Here is a 27710-nt window from a genome sequence, read left to right on the forward strand (position 1 = left end):
ATTGTTAATTAATTACAGGTTAATACTTTCTGCCACCAAAAAATGTTTGTTGCCAATGCATTCCAATACATTCTACGACCAAACTATTGGTGGGGGAAGATAGACATTCAGTGACCATTTTTTGGTAGCAGAAACATTTCACAACCAACTATTTGGTCGGCGTTGAAATTAGCGACAACAGATTTGGTCACTGAAAATTTTCTTCGGCAACCAAACGTTGGTCGTTGTTGGTGTACCTAAGGTGACCACACAATATTGGTCGCCAAAACCTTTCAGTGACTAGGGTTCGGCGACGAAGGGTATGCTAGTCGCAAAAAGATTTCGGCGACCAAATATGGTTATTCGGCGACTAGAATCTTAGTCACTGAATATGTATTTTCTTGTAGTGTAACAATATTAGAAAAACCGTTATATTAGGAGCATTTGTACAAAAACAGTATTTTATGTGGATATTCATGCAAATTTTAATTTTTAAAAGGATATTCATAAAAAAAATTAAATTTAAATAATTAATGAAATGTAATGCACATAAAGTTTCTAAGAGCTTATGCTATATTAGCACAACATCATACACTGCAGCACAAAGAGCATGATGCTGCATGAATTATGTGGAGACACTCATCGTACTCAAAGGTCCACATTAAGTGCCACTTGGGATCTTAAAATTCACAATTCGTGGTGCAATCTCCCTTATTAGACTTGGCTGTTCTTTGCCTAGGATCATAAATCCCCCCTCTTCCACCAAAAAAAAAAGGAAAAAAAGAAACCTCATACATGAAGACAATTTTTATTACGCTGAAGTTCAAAATTGCTTCTACTGGAAAAGTAATGTAGTTATTTTCCAAAAAAAATAATCTAGCTAAGACTTCTCACAAAACAATAATAGGGCAGCTTTTTTAATCGATCATGCTTAAAGCAAATAAACAGAATCTCGAGCACAAGCTCATTTGAGAACATCTCCAAAATTACGGAAAAGATAGTACGTATTCCCCAAAGTTTAAATTTGTTCAGGTCTAAATTTTTTAGCAGCCAAAACATGCAAAACTAAATATGTTCAAGTGAACTGCTTAATTTGTATTTTTGGGAAAATGGGGGAGGAAAGATCCCCACAAGCTTTTACAAGAGAGAAAAGCATGCACATAAGGCTTAGAGCCCAGACGTAAGCAAATGAGAGATCTTCTCAGTGACAAAACTGACTCTCAGCACCTTCAAAACGTTCGTAAGACTGAAGCAAGGACTGCGAAGGACGACAATTTTCTTCCGAGGAAGACTCTCGAGTGTTACGTTCTTTCCAGATGTGCCAGGAAACGGCTAATATGAACTGGTCTGAGGACCTTGGAAAGTTTAACACGCTTCTTCCTCCAACAAATCCGCAGGGAGAGTGGAGCCCAAGCACACTCGCAGTTTTCTCTAGATATCTTCGTGGCTTGTGGTTCCACAAAGAGCACAGCTCTGATCAAGTTGCCCACCTTTCCTTGATCTTTGGTGCGCCTTAGTTCAGTGCCAACCACATAAACATCTTGAACTTTTTCTGGAGTGAATGCCTTTCAAAGTAGTTTATGAGGACACAGTAGGCCACATCTATTAATTAAGGAAGCCGTGGAAGGATGACACTGAGAAGGGACTGTCCAGAGTTGGTTTCAATGGTGGCTTGGCAGCATAATTGGATGGACAGATATTAGAAAGGAGAGACATCAATTCTTCCAGTTCAGTGCTCTCCGCCTGAATTACTTTGTTTTCAGTTGCTACATTATCTATGATATCTCAATGTCAGCTCATATACACCGTTGATTCTCTTTTTGGTTTGTATTAAGGGGAATTAAAAGCGAGGGAGATATAAAGGGTATATAGCATGTCAGGTTCACAAAATTCAATACTTCTTGCTCCGTTGAGATGAAACGTTTGCAAAAGCTCTAGTTATGGCTGCAGACTGGGTCGTCTTCTTTACTGCTCACCATTCGGAAGAGGTTCTTTGGACATGTTTTATAGCTATCCCTCCATCCTTACACCATCTCCTTTCTCTCAACTCTGTTGGTTACACTCACACTAGAGTAGCGTGAGCAGCCGTTGTACCTCCATCCAAAAAAAAGCCCTAGTCATTCCTAAGAGAACTCCAAAAATTAATTATTAAGATGAAGGATATAAAACCTTTTGTACATCCACTACACTAAATCATTTCCATTCTTCTCATCGACTTTGACTTAGAAAGGTAACTTTTAAATTATCATATTCCCATCATGATCATAAAATAGGTGCTGATAACCACATCAACCGGTGAACATGCTAATTTAGCATCTCTAAGATTATAGCATCAATGCCTTACAGCTATCTTGTGACTTAAGTATAGCTTGTTTCTCCATTCCACATAATTCTATGCCTCAGAGGATGCTATCAATGCTATGTAATTTCATAACTTTTTTATGAGATAAAATGGTTAATTCTTACCTTTTATATCTTATATCCACCCACTCCAATTGAAATCAAACTCTATCTCCTCATCCAAGTGGAAAGGGATGAATCATTCAAGCAAGCATATAATCCCTACAACATTCTTTAACTAAAGAAAAAAAAGAACCAAAGAAGAATTGAATTACCACATGGCATAACTTACAAAAAAATTATCTTATTATTATTTATTATTATTTTTTATTGAGACCAAGGGAGGAAGATTCATCCAATTTAATCACGTAGATCCCAATATTCATAATGCATCGCTTAAGATCTGAACCCAAAATCTTTTTTTTTTTTTCTAGAGAAGTGGGGGGTGTGAAGACTATAAATTATGCATCCATCCATCCAAAACTCAATTCCACAATTTTCTACCGTGATTGTGATCACTGTAAGAATACCCAATTTACTATTCTAATATATTTATCATTTAGGGTCTGTTTGAATAATATCCTGATATTCACCTAGTTTCAACGTTGATGGTAACTATCGGCATTATTTGGACGGACAGATTAGATGAAAATGCCGGCCTGACTTTCAGCGTTTGGTCATTCCCCCAATCAACGCGAGTTAGACGCGACGTAGACCTCTGAAATAATCGATATATATACTCCCCTTCAAATTGATTTTACTCGTCGCTGCTTCCGTTTTACGCGAAAACAGAGATCTATCCACCAGAAGAGCAGTGAATTTATCATCCCCTTTATATATCTTAACTTTTTTTTATTCCGTCCCTTTCTCACGCGGGGGATTTCGGAACCTATCATCCCCTCTGCGATTTCCTCGAAGAAGCCCTCGCCGTCGGCTTCTCTCCAATCCAAACGCCTCCTTCTTCGTTTTCGGTCATTCTGTCCAAAACCTGCATCGATCGTTTGATCGATCGATCGATCTACTCTTCTTGATACGGTAGGTACATTTTGTCCTTCCCAATGATCGTGAAATTTGATCGAACTGTCGCTCAAAAGTTCTTCCTTTCTTCCCTTTATAGTCTTCTCCTTCCTTTGTTTCGATTGAATTAAACGAAGGATGCGCTTCTAAATTGTCTCCTGCATCGAAGGGAGGGATCTTGAAAGCGTTCGTCTTGGGTTTCGGGATAGGGCTGGGAATTTGAGAAATATTCTGTTATTTTCGTTGCAGAGGCGAGTTATTTAGAATCTGGCCACCATGTTTAGTAGGATTTTCGGAAAGCCCAAGGAGCAGGCCAATGCTTTGGCCACCCTCGACAAGTTAAACGAGGTATTATAATATTTCTCATCCTCATACAATTTATCTGTCGATCAATTCTTAAGTTATTAGAAAAAAAAATATGCTTCATGGTAGTATTGTGTTTGCACGGACGATATGTGATCGAAATTTGTCGGCATCTTGCGTAATGGTTGTGACCGTGAATTGAAATTTTGCCGTAGGGTTAGGAATCTATTATCTTGATTTGTTTAGTTTTGAAGTTTTGTTCTTTGTGCCGGTTGTCTACTTTGAATCCATAATGACCATGGATGCAGTGAAGACAGAAGACAACATCCTAATTAATTAACAATCAGAAACAATATATACCCATAGGATCTGGAGCTTGATTTGTTAAATTTGATCAGTCTTCTTAGTCCTGGGACTGAACCACCTTGGCATGCGAAGAACCTGTTTCCAAATACTAAACAAGACATAATATAGCTGTCAGATCCTTTTATCCAGAGTATAAGAAGCTATAGGAATGAACCTATTAATTGGCTGGCCAATAGACTGCTACTAGCTGTGTGCTTTGTGGAAACAAAGCTTGACAAGGGTCTGAACAATGCCGGTGTCTTCTTAAATTCTCATCAGGGAAGATTACATTGTGAAGTATCTGCTCTTATATAGACTGCTTTTCTTTTGATAAGAACAAAGAAACAAGCACATGTTATTTATGATTCTGGGGACAATAAAGCACCATCTTGCTACATGTGCTTTTTTCGGACCCAATGCATCATACATCTATTGGAGTCATGAAATCAGACATAATTGTGGAAAATTTTCTTTAGAACAAGGAAGATGATGAGCTTGATGCTTACTAGGAGCCTAGATTGAGGCAGTTGAGTTAGCTAGTGACCAGAAAACAACTTGATGGCATCTCTAAAGCATCATTTGCTTAGGTGTTGGGTGGTGAGTTGACCATAATTTATTTCTGATAACCTTTTTATTGACTACACTTTCTGTAGTATTTTTGGCTGTCCAGATTTTATCGCTCTCACATGAAACCCAATAACTCTTCTATGTTTATCACACTGCTTTGAAACAAGTCTTCATCAAATTCGATCAGTTTGTTTTTGGAAGAAACAATCTATTCAAATGGTAGCTCATCAGTTCATTGGTTTTCCTCCTTTTTATTCTTTTTTTGTTGAAATTACAACTTGCAAATGGAGTCCGGTTCAATCACCTTTAAGAGAACTAGGGGATATCAGGCAAGATGAACGAAAATGTTGCATCATAGATAGAAAATCTGATTTTTTTCTGTAGTGAATTATGATTTTGTAGACTGTTTGGGAATATTTGCTAACAGAATATAATCTTTTTATAAAAGTATGCTCTGAAATTGATTCTGTCATAGGGTATTTGTTCAAAAAATCATATAAGAACTTGTTTCTTTACCATATATGCAGTTCTTTATGTTAGGTGGATATAGATGTGCGGATATACCAATAAAAGGCATTTGTAATATAAATTATCAAATTTTCATGTGCATATGTAAACATACATTTACATTTACAAACTATGGGATGATGTTCGGGTTGTGTGATTATGTCAAGCAGCTCACAGTTCTAAATATTGCATTATCTGCAAGAGTACTTCCTAACTTACATCTATTCATATATATTAGACACTTGAGATGCTAGAGAAAAAGGAGAGAGTTCTCTTGAAGAAGGTTGCTGCTGAGGTTGAAAAGGCTAAGGAGTTCACAAGAGCGAAGAATAAAAGGGGTATGCTTCTGTTATCTGTGGTCTATGCATCATTATACATCCTATGGCATTCATTTATGTACAAGTGCTATAGTTGGCATTATTTTTCCAGATATACATTTCTATAATTAATGTAGATTTTAACCCCTACCACAAGCTTTCAAAATCTTCCCTCTGGCCTCTATATTTCAGAAATCATGGGTTATTTTTGTATGATGATGCATATCCATGCACTTGTGGCTCACTCTGACTGCCTATGCTATGGTCAACATAGTTGCAAATTCATTTGTATATATCACTCTTGGTGCTGAGGTTAGGGTTATTACTTCAAGGGTTGAGATTTAAGAATTACTTTTTCTTCAATTTTAGTGTTGTGTCAAAGATTTGGAAGACCTTGTTATGTATGGGGTAGAATGATTTGAAGTTTTGAACTTTTGTTTTACTTGTTTCTTTCTATCTGTGTGCTCTAAACTTATTTTGCATGTTGTGGAGGAAGGTTCTCCTTTCTTCTGCTCTAGTATACTGATTCTACATTTCAATCAAAAAAAAGAAAAGAAGGTTCCAAATTAAGTGAAAGTGTTAGTTTCTTTAGAAGAGCATGGAGAGAGATTGCACAAGTAGTCTGAGAGCGAAAAAGCCTTTTTTCTGAGAATATGATAGAGATTAATGAATGCATCTATTATTCCTTAGCTAGAGCATGGTAATCCTCTATATAGGTTAGAACTTGTGTATATTCAACCATACGGTTCTCTTCAAGCCTTTTTGTGGTGTCAAGGTGTTCTAGACCCTTTGATTCCTATCACATTTTTAAGATCCTAGCTCACCATTGCATGTGTGAAGATTTAGACATTAATATATTTTGTTTTTATGGTTATTTCATGGTAAAGTTGTTCCATTGCGACCTAGGTGTCACAGGTTTGAAACATCGAAACAATTGTGCCGTATGCAGGGGTACGCTTGTGTACATCTAACCCTCCTCAAACCCTACAGTGATGGGAGCCTTATGCACTGCGGCCCCCATCTTTTGTTTTCATGGTTATCTCCTTTTCACGAAGTGATTCTTCTGATATCAAATTCATCTTATCCTTCAAAAGTACTAATCCATTTTCTTTTGATATTTATGAATTCATTCCCATGAGTGAATGGATATTATTCTAGTGTGATATCCATAATTTTCTGGTTGCTTATTATCCTTGATGTCCCTTGAGTTGATTTAAAAGATAAAGAATTTGTATCCATCATGAGATTTGATTGTCATTTTTCCTTATCCAGTGGGGCATCAGTAATATGTTGTTAGTGGTTTGAAATGTTCATCTTGTGGTAGCATGTACTTCTAGAATTTGACTTACACTTCCTTACACTTCAAATCCTTTTTTTGGGGGGCCGAATGTATAATATTGAAACTAATAACTATTTGGACCACCTTAGTTCATCAAAGTCCTCATTTTGTGTTTTTTGTAGACTACAAACACCAAATTCAGTCTTAAAGAAAACAATCCTACAACTCATATAGCTGATAATCATGTTATAAAAAAAGGGCAGCCCATTGCACAAGGCTCCTACGGTTTTGGGGTCCCTTGAGCGGTGGGGGGTCAAATATATGCAGCCTTATCCCTACATGTGGAGAGGCTATTTCCGTGTTTTGAACTCATAAACCCTAGGTTATAATAGAGCAATCTTACTGTTGCGCCAAGGCTCATATCCATCCATTTTTGTCTAGGCACTTCAACACTGGTCTGTTTCTCCATCTCCTCCTTCTCCTTCTTCTTCTTCTCCTTCGAGGGGAAAGTGCACTTCCCCATTCCACCACATGAACCCACTCCCACATTTTTTCCCACTTCCACTCTCATGCTTAAGAACTCATTGTAGGAAGTAGGGCTAGAAGGGTTTTGTTTATTTGCTTTAGTCAAAGAGATGTTATAAATAAGATGGACTTTTTTTCAATGATTCGATTGACTCCAACCTGGGATCAAGTTTAATAAAAATTGACAAGGTTCCTTCTAAGAACCCATGATAGGAAGTCCTTGTCCAATATATTGATGGTTATGGCAGTAGATGAGATACTATCCAAGGGTTTGGGGGTTTGATTCTGATTGGAGTCAGCCCCCGTGGGAGGGTGAGTATAGGGGAGAAAAGATGGGGACTCCTTGCTACAAGAGTTTCAAACTGTAGTCTACTTCATGATTGGCAAAAGAGGAAAAAGTATTCATTATTTTTGAAAAGGAAAATTTTATGACGGAAATGAGCTTGGATTATATATTTACCTTTATTGTTGGTTGGATGTGTGGATTGTTAGATGCATGCTCGCATGTGATATGTCGAATTGGGCATTGCCTTCAATCATGGACAGGTCAAGGATATGTTCTCTCCAAAAGACCAAGATATTGGCAGGAGATTCATCCGAGATGTTCGACATTCATCCATACGCAATCTCCGCCATGTTATTTTGATGGGCTTGTTATGCATTCATTAAGTTTTTTTATTTTGATGTTCTTTGATTGTTTTTTTTTGATATTTTTTTTGTTTGTTATAGTATCAAAAACAATCAGATATGTTCTGCTCTAATCCTTTTGGCACTGGATTTTTGATATCTATCTCCATCCAGTCAGCTGAAATCCATCAATACAAGAGATTTAAGTGATTTTCCCCCTTTTGTAATTTAGATGATTGCAAGCAAAACCATTTGTTCGAGTCTCCAGAATATGTAATGGATCAGAATGTGCATGTAGCAATTTGCGTTCCTTTAGCAGAAAGTTCATATTCACTTTCTCTATGAGGATTTCTGAACTTCTAGAATATGCAGATTATTTGCTTTGTTTGATTTGTTCCAGTTGCGTGGTGATTGAAATCTAAAATAAATTAAGTGAAACAAACCATTTCTACCTTGTCTCCATTTACATAGAACCCATCTTGCATTTAGTGCAATCTTTAAATATTATAGACCATTAGAATTGAACCTATTGACAGGTTTCCTTGAAACTGATTAGGAATTTTGCTCTGCATCAATCTGGCATTTTATGCCAAAAATAGCATAAGTAGTAGTGCTTTCCTTTGTTGTTCATTATAATTTTTTATTGATCATCTCCTAGAAGAATGTCTCAAGATGTTGTACACAGGGAAATACTGAAAAGTTGGAATTAATTCATGATGCATTATGAATGGGCATTTTTCCCTGCAGCCATGCAATGCAAATTATCATATATTCATGCCAATTATGCTTAAACATGTTGAATCCTTATCTTGTATTTACATTAGCCGCAATACAATGCTTGAAGAGAAAGAGGCTTTATGAGCAGCAAGTTGAGCAACTTGGGAATTTCCAATTGCGTATTCATGATCAGGTACAATTGAAATTAAATATGCTAACAGTGTCCTGAGGTTTGATTGATTAGTTGTTGTAGTAATTACTTGTATATTCTCTGTATTAAATGTTTGTTGGCTGGGCATCTCAGATGATAATGTTGGAAGGTGCAAAAGCTACAACAGAGACTGTTGGTGCATTGAGAACTGGAGCAGCAGCAATGAAGGCTATGCAGAAAGCAACGTGAGTAAATATACCAATATATTATGCTCTTGTGAAATTTATGTTCATTCTTTACTGCTTTATTTATATTTGGAGCATGTTTTTGAAATGTATTCTGTTAAGACCTATACAAAATTTATTTTTCTATATCCTATGCATGATTTGTCATGTAACTCCTGAGCTTGCGCAAGAGAGCATACTTAAAAAGTTTCTGATAAAAGCATTCCTTAGTTGTCATTTTTCCCCCACTGCATGATGATTGATAGTTGTTTCGCTCCACTCTTGGATTATATATGTGTGTGTGTGTGTGTGTGTGTGTGATGATTAAATTGTTGCCTTCTCTTCCGTGAACATGCTCCAAAGTAAAGCTATCATAATGATTATAATATTTATTTAAATTGAGGAAGTGAAATAATACTCGTTGATGCCACTTTATTTGGTGCAGTAATATTGATGATGTTGACAAGACTATGGATGAAATTAATGAGCAGACAGAGAACATGAAACAAATTCAGGAAGCACTATCTGCTCCGATTGGAGCTGCAGCTGATTTTGATGAAGTATGCAACCTTCCTTTAATTTCAGTTTGTTATTTCCATTCTAACAATTTGCATCTTGTTATTTATTTTTGTACTCTGCAATGGCAGGATGAATTAGAGGCAGAACTTGAAGAGTTGGAGGGTGCAGAGTTGGAAGAACAGCTACTGCAACCTGCCACAACCGCTCCTGCTGCTCCAGTGCATGTCCCTGCTGGCAGGCAACAGGCTCGGCCTGCTCCACAGAAAAATACAGCCGAAGAAGATGAACTTGCAGCATTACAAGCAGAAATGGCAATGTAGGCAGGTATTTTTTTTTCCATCTATGCCATATATGTGGGTGAAAACAGTTGACATTTGATCTATCAATTCTCCCATTATTGTTTGCCATAGTATCTATCATTTCATGGTAAAAAAAGATTTTGTTAATTTAGTGCTGAAATTTAACTTTTAGATTTACATGACTAAGGAGAGTTATGTGTTCTCTGATTGAATGTTAGCTTGAGTCCATCAACAACAAAGTTGGGAACATAATTTGCTTGGTGCTTCAGTCTTCTATCATGCATCCTACATATTTCATATGGTTGATGCTGTTTGTAAAAATTGTACAATAGCATGTGAGAATAACTCTTATATCAAATTCCCTTTTATAAATATTTTAATGTGAGAACCTACATTTCCCAGTATCTAAGCCTTAGAGGCCATTTGACTGTTAATGTACAAATTTTTGAATTATTTAACTCAGTTTATAGCCTCTGCTATCTGTTGCTATTAAATTTTTTCCCCACTGTGGATATCCTGACAATTAGGGGTGAAAGTGGATCGGATAATATCCGTCCGAATCCGTTTTCATATTTGAAACTATTCTGATATTGATAGAAATTTGAGCATCCGACTAATATCCGTATCCATATCCGTCAAAGACAAAAGGATATGGATATGGATATATAACTATCCGATCTGTATCCAAATATCTGATTCTATTTGTAACCCTATTTAATTTTATATAGCACTTATGAACTGTTAATAAAAATAAATGACCATATTAACATGCTATTAATTTGATTTATAATCCGCTTAGTAATATCTTTGATTCTATGGTCATAAAGTTTAATCATCCGATTTATATCCATATTTATATACATATTTTCGATATCTGATTTGTATCTCTATCCGTTTAAAACAAATATGGATATATATTTGTGCATCCGACTAACATCTGTATCCATATTCATATTCGTCAAACAAAACAAATATGGACATGGATATACTAATATCCGATCCGATTTCAGCCCTACCGACAATGCATCCTTTCTCAATGCTTCAAACTTTTTAATACCTCTCTTTTGTTTTATCATGCTCTACATTTTACCATCTACCTTTATTTTTAATTTGAAAAATACAACGAAGTTATTCTGTTGGTTTACACATGCTGCTTCCGTTGTATCTGGATTAGTGTTGTTTTCTGATCCTTGTATTTGTACCCACCACATTGATAGTTGTGCTTTAGTAGCTCCAACCATGAGCTTCGACAATGCACATTTTTTATTTGTGAAAGTGTCATTTTGTACTCATTTTTTTTTTCTTTTAGATCTTTCGCTCATATATTAGCTGCTGTTTACTAAAACTATTTCATTGGTTGCATTTCTCCATCCTTGGGATATGTGAGAACTTATTGTCCAATTTGCAATTCTAGTTGCATTTGACCACCTTTAGGCCACTTTTTTCCAACAAAATGGAATGACTATCATCATTCACTAGTCATTTGTGGTTACAAAAGTTGCACCAGTCATCTTGTCTAATCAATCCTACTGAAATGCTTGTAGTCGTTTCTTTTCTGGCTACGCTGAATTTCATTTTGCATTTTCCTTATTTGATTGTAAATTCAGCATGAACTGAAACCTGCAGTATTTCAACTCTCTTGAGTTTCCACGAAGCATGTTTTACATGTATGAGTTTCATGGATTAGCTTAATTTGTAGAAGTGGTTAATATTATATTTGGACAAGAAGACTGTCAAAATAATCTTTCTATCCATGCATCATAGATAATAAGGTTTACTATTGCTGTCTTTCATCTCTTCTCCCTACTCTACATATAATGAGAGTGGAAATTTGGTGGTTTTACTAATAGTTATTTCAACACGTATCCTATTCCTCAGGAAAAGTGTTATGCAAAGCTTAATCCATTTTCATTATAAGATAACAAAAGTGAGATAGAAATTCATCAACAGTAGTAGATAATAAGTTTCTCGTTGCATGCCACAAGTAGTCTAAACTGAAAACCCTAGTCTTGACTGCAATATTTCAATTTTAATTCAACAAGCTTTTTAGTTCTTAGTGAAAGCTGTAGAATCCCACCCATCCACCCCAGCAGTCTGCTACTCTTTGCTGCTGTGTGAAAGAACAGAAAATCATTTTTGCCATATTGTGTATGTATATACTTCATGGATGGCATTTCTATTCTATCAATAGATGAGTTGTATCAATATCTTAAACATGGTAATCTGGTAACGTTTTGCTGCATTTTGGCAGGTACTCGATGCTTGAAGTGCAAAGAATGTGAAAATGATCGGGTGTAATCTGATGGAGGTGTCAAGATTCTCCACCTCTATAGGTGTGTATACATTTTTGCAAGATATTATCATGGTGGCTGGTAGAAAAGGTGATGCTGTCAACTTGTTTTCACTTGATGATTTCTGTAAGTTGGATGATTCCTGTAATCACGTAATATTGTAAGACAAAGTTCTAGCCTGTCGTTCTCTAACGCACATAAAGATTAAGTTATGGTTCGTAGAGAATATGCTAAGAATGTGAGACTACATCATGGTCATTCTTTGTGCCACAATCTCCACTGAAATAGTTAGGGTCGGGTTGGAGGTTTTATTCATGCGTCACGTGTCAAATATTTTCCTCTTGCATATAAGCATTGAAAGAGAATCATCACTCCTGGACTGTATGGCAAGGTGTTCTTGCACCCCCTGATGAGAAGTTGCATGTTCTTATAATCTTCGTACAATTTGCTATGATGTGTTCTAAATTGGTGATGCTCTGGTTTTAGATGTGGAGCAGGTTATAATAAAATCAAGAAAGGAAATATATAATGTCCAAAGCAAATGGTCAGAACAATGTTTCTTGTTACATTTATGTAGCTTTGATCGGAACCTGATACCTGGAGTCTTGACTGCGTTGACTGTTTATCTATAAGGACTTGTTTGAATGTTTGGGTTGAAAATTCTATGGGGATTAGTAGATTGGGCTATGGCAATCAGCAAAATTATAAGATTACAGGTTAGACTAGATATATATTTATAATTACGAGAGGTTTTGAAATGAGTTGGTCGGAATTCTATAGGAAGAAAAAAAAATCAGCTTGTAATCTTATGATTTGATTGGTTGTATTGGCTCAATCTACAAATTCCATATAATTTTTAGTCTAATCATCTAAATAGGCTTTTAGAAATTGTACTATAGAGATGATGTCTTACCTATGTTCCAAATTGTTAACCTAGACCGCACCACCGTGTGTGGTAGGGTTATAGTGTCCTGTTTGACCCATCGGGTCTCGGCATCAAGGTTTTCAGTTCTATCATAGGTCAAACCATGGTAGTTCCTAAAAAAACTAGGCTTAGCCTGTTCCAAAAGTATTTCTGAATATTTGCAAATATAGATCTAGTTTAAAGCTGTAATTCTATGATTTTGCTAGTTGAAAGCTATCTTAATCTTAAGAATTCTATAGAATTTTTAGCTCAATCATCTAAGCAGGCTTTTACTTTGAATTTGACTGGGAGATCTTTTTTCTCGTCGGATCTGGCCGGTGACAGCTTTGACGGTGGTTAGGAAACTAGGCGAGGTCGGATCTGGCCGGTGACTGCATTGACGGTGGTCAGGCAACTAGGCGAGAAGGGAAACGGTATTTTGTGGGTTGCAGTGGTAGTGGTTGTGGCTTCAGTAAAATAGTCCACATGATCTTATCCATCCACCAGCGCTACGACATAACATGTTCAAGTTGATTTAACGTTGGCAATGTTGAAGTGCTCCCGTGTGCCGTTTGTAAAAATGTCTGGTTCAGGCCTGTTTGGGTGCCCACATTACGAATGCACCGGATGACCTTTGATCCTTAGTTGTAACCATCTAATAATCGCCTGAAAGTAAGGCTGTCAACCAAACTGAACAGCTCTAGCTTGACTTGAGCTCAGCTAAAATCGAGCTTGAGCTTGGTTTGATAAAATAAAACCAAGCCTAAACGAGTAAAACATTACAGACCAAGCCAAAAATCTTGGCTTGACCAAGCTTAAAGTGAGTTTGATTCAAGCTTGACTATATGTCAACTTGGTTTAGAATTGTCAAGCTTAACAACTAGGTTCATGTTCAACTCGATTTGAAGAAATTAAGCTCAGATTGAGCCCAAAATAATGGTGAACAAAGCAAAGTCAATCCCAGGTTCGAGCTTATAGTAATGGCCGTTGGCAGATTGCTCGGCCGATCACTTTGCGACTCCTATAATTTCGGGATTATGGATTGCTCCAAAACGGTGCTTTCCAGACCACGCACCGTGAAACAGAATAGATTTATTTTTTTTTTAATCAGATGGTCAGTTGATTAAACTACGCTACTTGGTACTAGTGGTAAATGAGAAGGTCAAACCATACAACCTGTAGTTTTGTGTTAATAGGGTTGTAGTAACGAGACTCAACTGTTGCAGCAAGAGGGGAACCTGAAAGACTTCAGAGAGTCACTGCTTCGTAGTATGCATGCAACAAATTATTGGCTTCTGTGGATAAAATTCATCATATAGAGCATGAAAAGAAGACGGCTGTAATCAAAGCAACGTAAAGCTCATGGCATACTTATTCTCAGGCCAAGACTGTTAGGAGGCTCGGAGATGACTTTTCAAGATTGAAGAAGATGCTAAATGCACAATAGAGAGGCATAAGGATCATTTCTTGGTAATCACCAGGTTCATAAATTACAATATATAGTATCTCTAAAACCAGAGGCTAATAAAGAGAAGACCTCTTAGCTTGAACGTCCAAGAAGATGAACTATACCTATTGTGACACAATGGACATAAAAATCCCATCAACATATCTGTTATAGCATTTTAACTGATAACCTGGCACAGCAGTTTCAAGTAACAAACACAATGCCATGATGGTTGCCATATGTTGAATGAACTGTGTACATTTTTCGCTTCTGTCTCCTGCTACTGCTCTGCCATCTGCCTCATGCTTGGTCTCCGCTGCATAAAATCCAGTTTAACAGTAGATGCCAAGCAGGCTGCCCACCAGTGCAATCTCAAGTCACACAGATTAAATCCCGAAGACAGTTTCTGCATGCCATGAAGCCTACTCTCGCAAGGGATATTGAGATTCGAGCCTTTTCAATATGGTGCTGGTGACACCCCAGCTGAATCCACGGTACTGGAGCCACCTTACTAGTCTTGCCTTGCGGTTCTGTAGAGATGTGCTGCGACCTCGGAGCCACTGTTTGGAGGCCTGAAGAAAGAGACGGTCCATTGAAGTCTTGGACATGCCATGCTGCATGCTGGGGGATTCACCACTACCGTCGTCGTCCTCAAATACCTGCCTTGTTGCTTTATCTGCTTCAACCTCACTTATTCCCTTCTTACGAAGTGCCTAGCTCAAGAACTTTTAGCCATCAGTTTTATATGGGATTATGGTAGAATATGGATGACTAAATACAGATTTTCTTTCCATAGTTTCATACAACATCAAGAAACATACTTTTGGCAGAAAGATTCAGCATTCATCACAAGCAGAACAGTTTTTCTATTACCTACTATTTGATGTATAAACAGATATGTAAAATAATAAAAAAATTTAAGTAATAAGAGCCTCTTCCTTCTCATTTCTCAGTTTGCTCTGTAACACCAAAAAAGTTTCCATGCTCAAAATGACTTGTACATGAGGGCTTTATGCTCTTTACAGATATAAATGCTGATAGCTTAGATTATTCAAGGAGTTTTATTACTGAATTATCTCATAGCATTTGTAGCACCTTCTAGAAACAGATCTCCTTCTCGTCAAACAAAAATTTTTGAATTCCTTTCTTATTCTTTACATTCAGATAAAATAAGCAAGTATCGACGACCCATAGTAGTTTTATAACTACAAATGCACCTTGTGGAGTGGCAAAGCATTCTAATTATATTTTAGACTACAAGGTTCGAGTGCATTTAATTATAAAACATAAGTAGTATGCTTCATTGTACTTCTATAAAAATTAAGGAATGTCGATCAGTAAGCATCACCGATCATGCATTTGTTTTGCCCTCTGCCATTCTACTTTTCTCAGCTTAAATTGTAGGAATTTAATCAACCAACATTATCCAGCTTTGCTATTATGATTTTTTTTTTTAAATGGATGAACATGCTCAAAGTTTGAGCATACTTAAAGAAACCAGCTACCAAGTTGCAAGGGAAAACCATGGAAAAAGATGATTATATCATTCTGGTGTACAGTGTGAAAGAACAGTATGATTGAAACAATCTTATGTGCCTGTAGGTGGGTGGGTGGGTGGGAGGATGGGGAGAACAGAAAGAGTTTGTTATAGCACTCACTTGCTTGATACGCCTTGGACCCCAAGTTGACGAGAGCCATCGAGATTGAGAGAATGATTCCGCATATAAGCCATCACTTAGGAGGCCCCTTCAATGGAAGAAAAGAAAATCTAATAGCCTCCATGCATATGCTTGACAAGTACATACACATGCACGCGCAAAGATTTATGTATCAATTAACCAAGCATTGCTTATGAATCAAACATGAGAAACGCACAAGGGAAAATGTTTAGAGAAAACATCTTGAAGTTTTGTGGATCAATCAGAACAAAGTGGCACGAACTATTATGACCTTTTAGGCATATCCAACTACTATAAAAATAAATTTCCATATGGGATACGAAGGATGAAAGGAAAACTCTGTTAACTATCACGAAAGAACTTTAAGTAGACATAATATCAAAAGGCTGAAAAGAAGACTTTTTCTTGGAAGGTTAAGGCATAACTTTTTCCAATGACTATCTATGCTTTCTGTGTAGCCAGGATATCCAATGAGACATATATCCATAAATAATTTATTTTCTACCATCTGTTCCATTTTCAGAGTTAATGTAACCCAACCATGAAAATTGCCATTTGTCACGGTCTGCAGTTGTCAGATGCTGAAACTAGAATCCAAATACAATCATGAACCTCGAACAAATTATAGCTGCAAGAAACCCATACTTGAGCTGCACATGAGAGAATTCATCTCTCTCTCTCTCTCTTCCCCCTCCCCCCTTCTTCCTCCCTCCTTCCCACCGCCTCACTCTAAAACCCACTAGCAGCCCTCTTTAATAGTTAGGCCCTGCTCTTATACTCATGCAAAGGAGCCAACTACCAGACTATTTCCATCTGAAGTGGCGACCTGCAGTTCTTCCTACATGACAAAACAAGTCACCATCTCCATTGTCCAACAAAAATACCGTGCATAATGCAGTCTGACAAAGTTAAAGAAACTCCAAGACCTAGTTTTCTTTCATTTCAAGCATAACAGAATAGATAGCAGATTCAGAAGATTTTCCAACCTTTTCCACAATTTTAATTATCCTAATTTCATCTTTCCAAATATAGCATGTATATCAAATCTGTTTTCCCACAATCGAAGATAAGCTAACCATTACGTTGCATGATACAAATTTAGTCATTTTTTGATATATATTGAGTTCCTAATTGAACTTCATGTGGCAATTGGTTAACTTCTTTCTGATTCATAAACTAGATCAGGATATAAACAACATAAATAACAAGAGAATATTGGATATTTACCTGCTCTTTATTTCGGCTATCACCGAGTCAACTATATCAAGAGGGTATTTCCTCCCACGCAATTTCTTTTGAAGCTCAATTGTTGTAAATGCCCTGTGCAGAGATGCCAAGATTAACCACTTCACATAATATTTATGGAGAGTAAGAAGTTTGCAGAAGGCGGGTGGAGAAGCATTAAGAAAGTATGCAAAACATGAATATAATGAATTATCATTTCGGTGATAATAAGACAATGTTTTCAGATTATGGACTCACATTACTGCCACAAAATGCAGAATTTGCTCATGTAAACTGAGCAAGATTGATATTGCCTACGACTCAGAAATCAAAATGTGTAAAAATACGTTTAATATGCGAAACAACATGTTCAAAAACATGCAAGCGTTGAAAGGCTAAAAGCTGACCTATCACATTTATTTTTATTTTTTTATTTAAGTGGATGGGATAGGACAAATGGAAAGAGCAAGTGGACATGCTGCAGGTGTAAAAGAAAAACAACATAAAAATCTGCTCAGACATCAAAAGAAATTCATATTTATAGGTCAAAAGTAAACGAGTTGTAAGCAAGAAAGAAGAATCTATTCAGATAATAGAATAGCACCATGGTTATGCATCAAAGGGAAAATTATATAGATTTTACTAAGTTGTTTATTATAAGCTTCCAAATATACGACAGAAATATAAGTTTGTTAGAGAAAAAAAAAAACAAAAAAAAGAAGAGAGCAGGTTACATATTCCGCATGTTAAAGAAAAACAACATAAGAATCTTTCAGATATCAAAATAAATTCACACCTATAAGTCAAAAGTGAACAAATTAGCAGTAAGATAAAGTGGTACAAGAAAGAAGAATCTATTCAAATAATAACATAACATCATGGTTATGCGCCCAGATAGGAAAAATATGCAGGAACTATATTGTTTTCTTTATTATGAGCTTCCAAAAATATATCACAAAAATATCATCTGTAGAAATAGATTAGTCAACACAGAGGAGTTCAGATTAGAGCCAGAAAAGTCTCAGTCAGATTTTGTAACAGTACAGAAACAGTCCAAAATATACATATATTTCTAACCTTGCTGCAAGTAATTCAATCGCCAGCTGTTCAGCATCTTGTCTAGTCTTACTGCTGACTACTTCATCCTGTTTAGCGCCCTTAATTTCACAAGAATTTGAGGCCTCATCAAGAAGCAGTTCAGACTCATCCCTAACATCAGCGTCCACGAACTCAAGAACAGTGTCATTGGCATCTTCAAACTCTGAAAATTCTTCAATCTGCTCAAGAATATCGCTTGATTTCACTGCATGAATGGGGAGGGGAAAAATATGCGTCTGAATAGAAACTTATAAAAGTGAAGCTTTAAATAGAAAATAAAAAATACTAATGCATTCTATAGCAGTCTTAGTTGCATCAACATGTGTTCTAGCTGTTCATTACTGAATTGAACGTGTCTTGCAAGTTGACCAAATCATCTGCTTCATAATGTCTATCTTAATATGTCTGTAAACTCAATTTCAACTCAAAAAGTTTCTTGCTCCATGACATAAGACACCATAATTCAATTCGATTAGGAAATATATGCCAAGTCCAATCACACAGCTACAGATGTGCTTATGATAAAATCATGACAGGGTAATATCACTATAAACTCAGCAGATACTGAAAGAGAAAGTTGGTGGGGGACCAGGAGCAACAACAAAGGAAATTTACTTAACCAGCAACATCCAAAAACCTGCACTCTGTAGCTAAGTCTAAGAGTCGTTTGGTTAAATAGGGATTCGACAAAACTCTGCAGCAAATGACTTGTAGACATATGTCAAAATCAGCTTATAGCATGATCAGTTTTTCATTATTAAATAACCATCAATTTATTTGGCATAAAATCCATATATCAACAAATGACTGAGATACCTAACCAGACTAAAATAAGTGATGAGGGAACCTGCTCAAACTTTAATAGCTATAGAACTAAGTTTAGCGCACCCGAAGTTTATCAAGAAGTTCGGTCAGAAGATCCATTTTTTTTTTTTTTGTATTATGACCAAAGTTCTCTGCCCTATCCTACCTCACTAATATCAATAAAGCAAGCAACCCTTTTTTTAAAGCAAAACGTTTCTGAGGAACTTACTTGGTCCGGCGTTGAAAAGCCTGTTATGAAACCCATTATCATCAAAATTGGGGGTTTGGGGAGCACTCTTTCCAACCTCTGACGCTTTAGCTTTGAGCAAATTGGTTTCTTTCTTCTCATAGCTCCCCAAGGGTGGAGACTTATGGGCTTTCTTGATTTGTGCATAATCCCTCGGAACGTACCTCACTGGACCTGAGGAGTTATATCCTTTCTTTGCCCTAAAAAGTAAACCAAGAATACGATAAAACAAGTGAAATTTGATAAAAAACAGGATGGACTGCTTTAAAAGAGGGATTTTTCCACGGAAATCAATTTCTGACGCTGGCTATCGGACATTGCGACCTATAGATTTCGATGGGCAAAGGGGAAAGATCGGAGATCAGTTACCATAACGAGAAGACGAGGTACCGAGACTGGAGATTGAGATCGATTTGAAGGCCTCGATTCGCTACAAAAATCGCCATTAGGGTTCCAAGAAGAACCCTAATCAAGGCCTTGGGAGCGGGAATTACCTTTTTCAGTGATCCCCAGTTTTATAACGCGAAAGCGGCGGTAGTAGCTAGCAAATATCAACGTATTTAGGGGTTACATGTTAAATTCTAAAATATAATGTGAACTAGTCTCGGCATCTCGTTTGTCGGGACTAGTGTCGAACTTCACGTAACAAAATGTACACAAACCTCCCTTTCAAGATAAAAATTTTATGCAAGTTTGTTGGCTCGACGGGAAACTAGTTTCAGCATCGCACTTGCCGGAACTGCTTGAGTGACAAGATAAGTACGTTTACTAAAAAATCCCCAAAAGAAATTCTTATTACAGATAAGTCCCTTACATGTATGCCTCGCATGCTTTGTTCCCTTGCAAAACTGTGCATTTGAGACTGCTATAGTCTTGGCTCAAGAGACAACCGCTTCCTCAAACCATCAAGAGGATTTCGTAGAGCAAGGGGAACCAATTAAGGGTTCAACATGTACCCACTATCTCCTATCTCTTTCAAAGAGAAGGTAAGTGGTTTCAGGAAAGATTTTCCTGATTCTTTCAAGTATCATGTGATTATGCTTGACATTATCTCTATCACACATTGAAGAAAAACACAGGAAAATGCATTTGGTTTCAGGATAAAAGAGTTTTCTCTGTCCATGTTGAATTGGAGTTAAAGCTGCAATGGGATTGAGATTGAATTGCATACTTGTCTTCATGTTCACAAACTGTCCATAAATTTCCTTTTCAAATTCTTAATGAATTAAATGATGGGCTCCATCACCTTTACACACAACGAAAAGGAAAACCACCATGTCACTGCATTCCAGCCTGCTAAATTACACTCAGCATGGGAAAGTAACAGGGAGAAAGCTCTGTTTCCATTGAGATCGAAGGATTGCTGCTTCAATCAAATATGGTACCTGTTGTGGGAATAAAAGGTCCGAACTTAGCCCTACATCGACTAGATAGTAGAGAGGTCTGTTTCTTAAATGGAGGGAGGCTACCCCTTTCTTTTCAGAGGCACCTTTTGTGGTGCAAAACCGTGAGGATAGCGCATGACGCGCCCAAGGGGCTAGTACCTACGTAGACCCCCAAGGGTAGCGCACAACGTGCCCAAAGCGGACAATACCTCTGAGGAGAAGCAATCGCCTCCGCTGTCTGAGATCGGTGGGGATGAGGTCAGAGGGCGGCAGATCCCCCCTAGCGCTGGACGCGCGGGCCGGAGGCCGATCTCTCTTTGACCTCATCAATGGTGAGGTCGGAGGGCAGAAAATCCCTCCGTAGCACTGGACGCACGGGCCAGAACCTGACTTCCCTTGACCTCATCAATGGTGAGGTCGGAGTGCGGGAAATCCCCCCGTAGCGCTGAACGCGCGGGCCGAAGCCCGACCTCACCTTGACCTCAACAATGGTTCTTTCGTTGAGAGCCCTTGACCCTGGCACAGACCCCTCCGCTGGGAGGCTATATTGTGGGAATAAAGGGTTCGGACTTAGTCCTATATTGACTAGATAGCGGAGAGGTCTGTTCTTTAAATGAAGGGGGCTACCCCTTTCTCTTTAGAGGCGCCTTTTGTGGAGCACAACCGTGAGGGTAGCGCGTGACGCGCCCAAGGGGCTAGTACCTACGCAGACTTTCAAGGGTAGCGCATGACATGCCCAAAGCGGACAATACCTTTGAGGAGAAGCAGTCGCCTCTGCTGTCTGAGATCGGTGGGGACGAGATCGGAGGCAGTAGATCTTCCTGTAGCACTGGACGCGCAGGCCGGAGGCCGACCTCCCTTGACCTCATCAATAGTGAGGTCGGAGTGCGGGAAATCCCCCCGTAACGCTGGACGCGCGGGCTGAAGTCCGACCTCACCTTGACCTCAACGGTACCAACATTGTTACAACCCTCTCATGTTGCTTGATTGAAGCATGCTAGTGCTTAAATATTTTTCAATCTGTGGATGACACTGGAATTGACTGATTCACGATTCACTCCATCTTCCAAGCGTAGAGAAGGAAGCAGAATTCTGGAGCTGCACATTGCCATTCTGACTGGAACTACTTCGGTCAGTCCCATTGCAATCAATATGAATGTATATACACACATATGCATGAGGTTGCTGGTGGTGGTATCTTGGTTTCCTCCTCTCACAAAAGAAAAAGGATGGATATAGTTTCTCATTCTTGCCTTTCCCTTGCTTGTTTAGATAAAAAAGTCTACATGAAGCCATAAACTTGTGTTCCAATAACCTATAATCATCCTTTAATTTCACAAATTTCAACCTGTTAGCATGTAGATTCATTATTGTTGTTCTTATTGCCGATGTTATATAAGCCATTACTTGGCCTATGGCATTGAAGCAAACGGCCATGGTCCATTGGAGACAGAAGTTGGCTTCGCACTGGCACTGATTAGCAGACCATTTTTGAAGGCGTCGGCTAGATGATGCACGTCATTTTGGTCCACCACAATATTAGTATGATTATTCGCCGTTAAACCCCTCTGTTTTTTTTGTTTGTTGTTAAATGTAAATGCTAAACCACCTCCCTTCAATGGTTTTCAAACAATCCCATTGAGTTCTTCAGTGGAGGGACAGGAACGGCATCCTCGTTTTCCAATATTGGACCAACCAATGGCGACTCCAAGATGTTTGAAATGAATACACCATAGCTAAGACTACCTCATCGATTGATGTCCGTGGTCACGTAAGGATACTGCAACCGTGCTTTTCTAGAATCTCTCGGCTATTGGTCGATTGGCATTGAAGGGAAGTGCAAGAAAGTGACCATAATAGTGAGACATGGATCAGAAACCATTCGATCATAAGCAGAAGTTATATCTTGATCCCCTGCCAGTTCATAATGAGGAATGAGCTCTAGGCATTGGCCTTCCATACCGCATTCTTTCCACATTGTCTCCCCTCTATCAAAGCGGTGTTTATAATTGTTAGAGCAACTAGATCCTCTCTCGGACCATCTCCAACTTCGGGTCCAATTTACAAATAAGCTCTCTTAGCTTCTATTGCTGGAAATTGGACCCGAAGGCGGCCATCGGCTGAGAAGGAGGAGCTCCGGCGTGAGATGGCAGATGGCGGTCCGTCGGCGGGCGGCGTCCTCCAGGGGACTTGCAAAAAGCCGGTGGCCGGGGTTTCCGGCGCCGGCCCTCCGATGCTTAAATCAGAGGGGGCAAATGTATGGGGGGGAGAGAAAATATGTCTCAGGAGTTTCAGAGTCCAACCCTCCCTAAGATGGAGGGGTTTCCCTTTTATAGAGGGGTACAGGATTACCTGTGATGTGACGGGGCGAACGGGGTACCGTCATGATTGAACATATTGTATAAATTAATGCACGATCATCTGAATTAATGCATTGTCGTAGGAGATCAGGCCGGAGTCAATGAGTCGTCGTGGCTGATCGGACGTAGCCGAGCGGATCAGCTGTTTGTCGTGGAGGGCTTGAGATCCGTAGATAGCATGTGCATTGATTGTTGAGTGAGCCGGAGATCAGCAGAGGCCATGCACATTGAGTTGAGTGAGCCGGAGATCAGCAGAGGCCATGCGCATTAATTATTGAGTGAGTCGGAGATCAGTAGAGGCCATACGCATTAATTGTTGACAGCGGTAGCAGGGCATGGTCCCCGGTCGAGCTGCAGAAGGATGTGACCGCGGCAGGTGGATGGTGAAGCCGGGCTTCCGAGGTCGAGAATGTTGAGGTCGGGTGCCTGGGTCGGACGTCTCGAGGTCAAGCGCCAGGTCGAGAGCTCTGAGGTCGGGCGCTAGGTTGGGAGTCTCGAGGTCGGGCGCCTCTGGAGCCGGGCATCTCCAGGTTGGGCGCCTCCAAGTCGGGCGCCTCTGATCATTTGCTGGCAATGTGCTCACATGCTTTGGGGCGATTTATTTTCCCCCAACAGCTTCCAATGCATGACATTAAGAAAAGCCATCTGTTGCTGCTGAAAATTGGCTTGACTCAAGACGCCAAACTAGTAGAGGTCACTGGAAATCTCGGCTCATCTACTATCCGAATTAGCGAAATTAGATAGGATCGTTGCACACCTTCATAGCGATTTTTCGGTGGCCATTACGCTCGATGTGCGGTGAACCCGACATCAAACACCCACGAGTCAAAGTTGAACGGCAGTGAAATGACTTTGGATGATACTCCGACGCTGGCTCCAACATGAAACAGCAAAAATGAAGAAGTTCACCTTCTAAAACATATCTGGTGAGAGACCTTCCGATGCCTAAGTCAGAGGCAACTCTCAAAGAAGAAGTCTTGGAGAGGTAGAGAGACAATGCAAGAGAGTCGAAAGAGAACTTACCTAAAAAGGCCCTCGAAGCGCAATATATAGACGATGGTCGAAGCTCGTCGCAAAGTAGTACAGGGCTATAATGCAACAAACCGCATATTTCACTTGTGAATCTCGTCCCCGCTTTTCGACCGTGGGATTTGTTTATCGTGTTTGTTAAGAAACAACTAATAATTATGGCCAAGTTGTTGCCAGAGAGAGTTTGAAAAATGGAAGACTCTTCACACATCTTTGAATTGACCACGTGGCAAGCTTTGAATGGTCAGCCTGCAGCTAGATGACAAATCTTGCTCGTCCGCCAAAAGTTTCGCCAAAAAGTTGTAAAACCAGGTATCTAGGAAATCACAAAAGTGAATTTAGCATTTTAGCCCAAATCTCTTTGTATCAAGCAAGAGCAGAGAGAAAAAATCAAACTTGTCATTAAGAAATTATTTTTAAGCAAACTAGTGAGAGAATCATCATCAAGTGAGTACATAGGACTATAGGAGAGATAAAACAAAGAAAAACTTAAAGTAAAGAAAAGAAAAGAAAGGCCCGAATCACTTTAAAATAAAAGTTTATAATTAAAAATATATGTCCAGCATGCTGCTGTGAAACACGGCGGCGCCGCCCGGTGAATCGACCTTCGGAGTCAACATCTGAATATAATTGCAGGAATTTCGCACGCAGCAAGAAATTAGACAGTTTGGTTCAGAGCCAATGGTTTTTCGTAGCTTTTAACTTCCACGGAACTCTTACGTCGAAAATAAATGAAAACAAAAGACTTCGCCATGCGTCCATGGTCATGCTAAGATTCTATCTACCATGCCCATTGGGTGGCATTGGCTTCCCCACCCCACGCTCTTTCCTTCGGCACTCACTTAAACTATGGGCCATGGACCCATAGTTTAATCTTTTGAGAGGTCAGCAACCTGGTGCCATGGGCCCATGGCCCGTCAGAAAATGTGACGTGCGAAGACAAAAATAACATTAAAAACTCCATCCAGGCACACATATTCTATGTGGCGTGGTGGCATATTAATTCTTACTTCCCACACACACACACACACACACATATATATATATATATATATATATATATGTATAAGCATGCGTGGGAAGTAAGAATTAATGCAACTCTACGTGAATCTTAGGACCTTGTTGGAGTATAACAATTTTCTTTGTAGCCTAGCTATAAAAATCTGCTACATATTCCGGTTCCGGGAATCCACTGCCCATGGTGTAGGCATCAGTGGAATTCTTGGGCCAACTTTTCTCAGAGAGCCAATCTTTACTCTATAAATGCAATTCAAAGGGTTGTGTTTTTGTTAGGACGAAATTACCAGCCTTGTCAGTGTTGCCTCTACTTACCCTTCTGAACTCCCAAACAACTAAACAAACACAAACATCATGAAGAATCTCCATGATCCACAGCCTCACTTCATTTTGGTCCCTCTGGTGGCCCAAGGCCACCTGATCCCCATGCTCGACCTGGCCCGCCTCTTGGCCGAGCGTGGTGCTCGCGCCAGCTTCATCACCACTCCCGTCAACGCCTATCGCGTTAGGGCCGTCGTCGACCGGGTGAAGGAATCCCACCTTCCAATCCGATTCGTCGAGCTTCCCTTTCCATGCGCAGAAGCTGGCCTGCCTGATGGCTGCGAGAATTTCGACCTTCTCCCTTCCGAAGATTATATCGACGCCATGGTTGCAGCCCCAAAGCTGCTCCGAGGACCCCTCGAGCTCTACCTCCGAGCGCAAAAGCCTGGCCCAAGCTGCATGATTGCCGACTCCTGCAACCCATGGACTGCGGAGGTTGCCGGCAAGCTGGGGATACCGCGAGTCGTCTTCCATGGGCCCTCCTGCTTCTACCTTCTGTCCACACACAACATTATTCTGCACAAAGTAAACGAGCGCATAACCGACGAGTTTGAGCCCTTCCTGGTGCCCGATTTGCCTCACCAGGTTGAGATAAACCTAGCACAGGCTTTTGGATGGGCCCTCAGGTCCGAGTCGGAGAAATTCAAGAATGAAATTACGGAGGCGGAGTCCACAGCGGACGGCATAGTGATAAATAGCTTCGATGATTTGGAGCCTTGGTATATCGAGAGCTATCGGAAGGCCAAGGGGAAGAACGTTTGGACGATTGGGCCGCTGTGTCTCTACAACAAGGATTTTGGCGATAAGGCCATGAGAGGGAACGAAGCATCCGTCGACGGGCATGCTGTGACAAAATGGCTCGACTCCATGGAGCCAGGATCCGTCCTCTATGTTGGTTTCGGAAGTATTGGACGCGCACGGCCTTTGCAACTAATCGAGATAGCGTGCGGTTTGGAGGCGTCAAACCGGCCATTCATCTGGGTGATCAAGGAGGTGGAGATGACCCCCGAAGTAGAGAAATGGATGTCAAAGGGATTCGAGGAGAGGACAAGCTCGAGAGGTCTCATAATAAGAGGGTGGGCACCGCAGATGGTGATATTATCTCACTCCGCGGTGGGAGGATTCTTGACTCATTGCGGGTGGAATTCAGCACTGGAGGCGATCGCAGCAGGAGTGCCATTGATAACATGGCCTCAGTTTGCCGACCAATTCTTGAACGAGAAGTTGCTCGTGGATGTTCTGGGAATCGGCGTGCCGGTTGGAGTGAAGGTGCCGATCACTCATTTAAGCGAGGATGATGGAGTGATGGTGAGGAGGGATGACATAGTGAATGCGGTGTCGAGATTGATGGATGGAGAGGAAGGGGAACCGAGCAAAATGAGGGTTACGAAGCTGCAGCAGAAAGCTACAATGGCAATGAACGAAGGAGGAGGATCAACCTACGCGAACATGGCAAACTTGATACAGTACTTCCGGGAGCATGGAAATTAACAAGGAACTATAGATTGGTTTTGTTTTGTCTACACAAATTTCGAGTGATATATGTTGTTTGAAATAGATTAGACGTATCCAGCATGTAATTGTCTGTCGTGTGTTTTAATACGTTCAAAATGGTCGTTGAAGTTTAGTGATTCAGCTGTCTGTTAACTTGATTTTCTTTTTATATTTTTTTTCGTGGAAGGACGCATGACCGTGATGACTTGTTGAAAAGATAATTTGGGCGATCATGCAGTCCTGTGTTTCTCTCTTTCCACTGCAATATATCTAGTCTGTATGCTGGATTTTTCAGATCCTCTAGTCCTGTGTTTCTGTCTCTTAGAATTGTATATATCCGGACTCTAATTTCAGCTTTAAGCCCATGCTGGCACCAAAAAAAAAAAAAAAAAAAACTAATTTGGGCGATGGAAACATTTGTAAAGGCTATCTTGGTCATCTCATTTGAGATCTTAATTTATCTTGACCGATATAGTTGGCGGTGAAAACTTTTGGACAGAATCAAGATGTCCCAGGATCTCAAGATTTAGTCCCATACTACTTAAGTGACGAAGAGGATTGTGCTTTAAATTGGAGGATGACTCCTTTTTCTTCAGAGGGCCATTTTGTGGGACAAAGTCGTGAGGATAGTGCACGACGCGCCCAAAAGGTAGCGCAGGATATGCCCAACGGTAGCGCAGGATATGCCCAACGG

At 39.6% G+C, this 27710-nt stretch overlaps 3 protein-coding genes across 5 annotated transcripts; 2 read left to right on the forward strand and 1 right to left on the reverse strand.

The window, feature by feature from the left end:
• Positions 1 to 3148: 3148 nt before the first annotated feature.
• Positions 3149 to 12322, forward strand: LOC103723558 (vacuolar protein sorting-associated protein 32 homolog 2). The gene is made up of 8 exons (XM_008814511.4): positions 3149 to 3354; positions 3586 to 3684; positions 5297 to 5396; positions 8631 to 8716; positions 8828 to 8919; positions 9344 to 9458; positions 9546 to 9741; positions 11968 to 12322. Exons 2-7 carry the CDS (start codon positions 3613 to 3615, stop codon positions 9735 to 9737), a joined length of 657 nt encoding a protein of 218 aa, XP_008812733.1. The 5' UTR covers positions 3149 to 3354; positions 3586 to 3612; the 3' UTR covers positions 9738 to 9741; positions 11968 to 12322.
• A 2022-nt stretch (positions 12323 to 14344) lies between these two features.
• Positions 14345 to 19951, reverse strand: LOC103723559 (regulatory protein RecX). Of its 3 annotated transcripts, none has more exons than XR_005512050.1 (6): positions 19780 to 19951; positions 19393 to 19610; positions 18339 to 18564; positions 17265 to 17357; positions 16017 to 16875; positions 14345 to 15071 (listed from the first exon to the last, which is right to left on the reverse strand). XR_005512050.1 is itself a non-coding variant. In XM_008814512.3 (6 exons), exons 1-6 carry the CDS (start codon positions 19854 to 19856, stop codon positions 14781 to 14783), a joined length of 993 nt encoding a protein of 330 aa, XP_008812734.1. In that variant the 5' UTR covers positions 19857 to 19945; the 3' UTR covers positions 14345 to 14780. The 3 variants fall into 3 exon arrangements, 2 of the variants coding, with proteins under 2 accessions (XP_008812734.1, XP_026655945.1); XM_008814512.3 differs by having other exon boundaries at positions 16017 to 16104; positions 19780 to 19945; XM_026800144.2 differs by lacking the exon at positions 19780 to 19951 and having other exon boundaries at positions 16017 to 16104; positions 18339 to 18538.
• Positions 19952 to 25513: 5562 nt separating this feature from the next.
• On the forward strand, positions 25514 to 27357 carry LOC103723561 (UDP-glycosyltransferase 73E1-like). Its single transcript, XM_008814514.4, has one exon. The coding sequence runs from the start codon at positions 25556 to 25558 to the stop codon at positions 27011 to 27013; it is 1458 nt and encodes a 485-aa protein (XP_008812736.1). The 5' UTR covers positions 25514 to 25555; the 3' UTR covers positions 27014 to 27357.
• The last annotated feature ends 353 nt before the right edge of the window (positions 27358 to 27710 follow it).

The sequence above is a fragment of the Phoenix dactylifera genome, chromosome 1, assembly GCF_009389715.1.
Source record: "Phoenix dactylifera cultivar Barhee BC4 chromosome 1, palm_55x_up_171113_PBpolish2nd_filt_p, whole genome shotgun sequence".
In the NCBI taxonomy this organism is placed as follows: domain Eukaryota; kingdom Viridiplantae; phylum Streptophyta; class Magnoliopsida; order Arecales; family Arecaceae; genus Phoenix; species Phoenix dactylifera.

Excerpts from the sequence above, each read along its gene's own strand:
- LOC103723561 (XM_008814514.4), top strand. The coding sequence starts at position 25,556 with ATGAAGAATCTCCATGATCCACAGCCTCACTTCATTTTGGTCCCTCTG.
- LOC103723558 (XM_008814511.4), top strand. The coding sequence starts at position 3,613 with ATGTTTAGTAGGATTTTCGGAAAGCCCAAGGAGCAGGCCAATGCTTTG. Across the intron at positions 5,397-8,630 it reads AAGAGCGAAGAATAAAAGGG|CCGCAATACAATGCTTGAAG; the intron begins GTATGCTTCTGT and ends TATTTACATTAG. Across the intron at positions 9,459-9,545 it reads CTGCAGCTGATTTTGATGAA|GATGAATTAGAGGCAGAACT; the intron begins GTATGCAACCTT and ends CTGCAATGGCAG.
- LOC103723559 (XM_008814512.3), bottom strand. The coding sequence starts at position 19,856 with ATGGCGATTTTTGTAGCGAATCGAGGCCTTCAAATCGATCTCAATCTC. Across the intron at positions 19,611-19,779 it reads TACCTCGTCTTCTCGTTATG|GGCAAAGAAAGGATATAACT; the intron begins GTAACTGATCTC and ends TTTACTTTTTAG. Across the intron at positions 16,105-17,264 it reads ATAGCCGAAATAAAGAGCAG|GGGCCTCCTAAGTGATGGCT; the intron begins GTAAATATCCAA and ends CTTCCATTGAAG.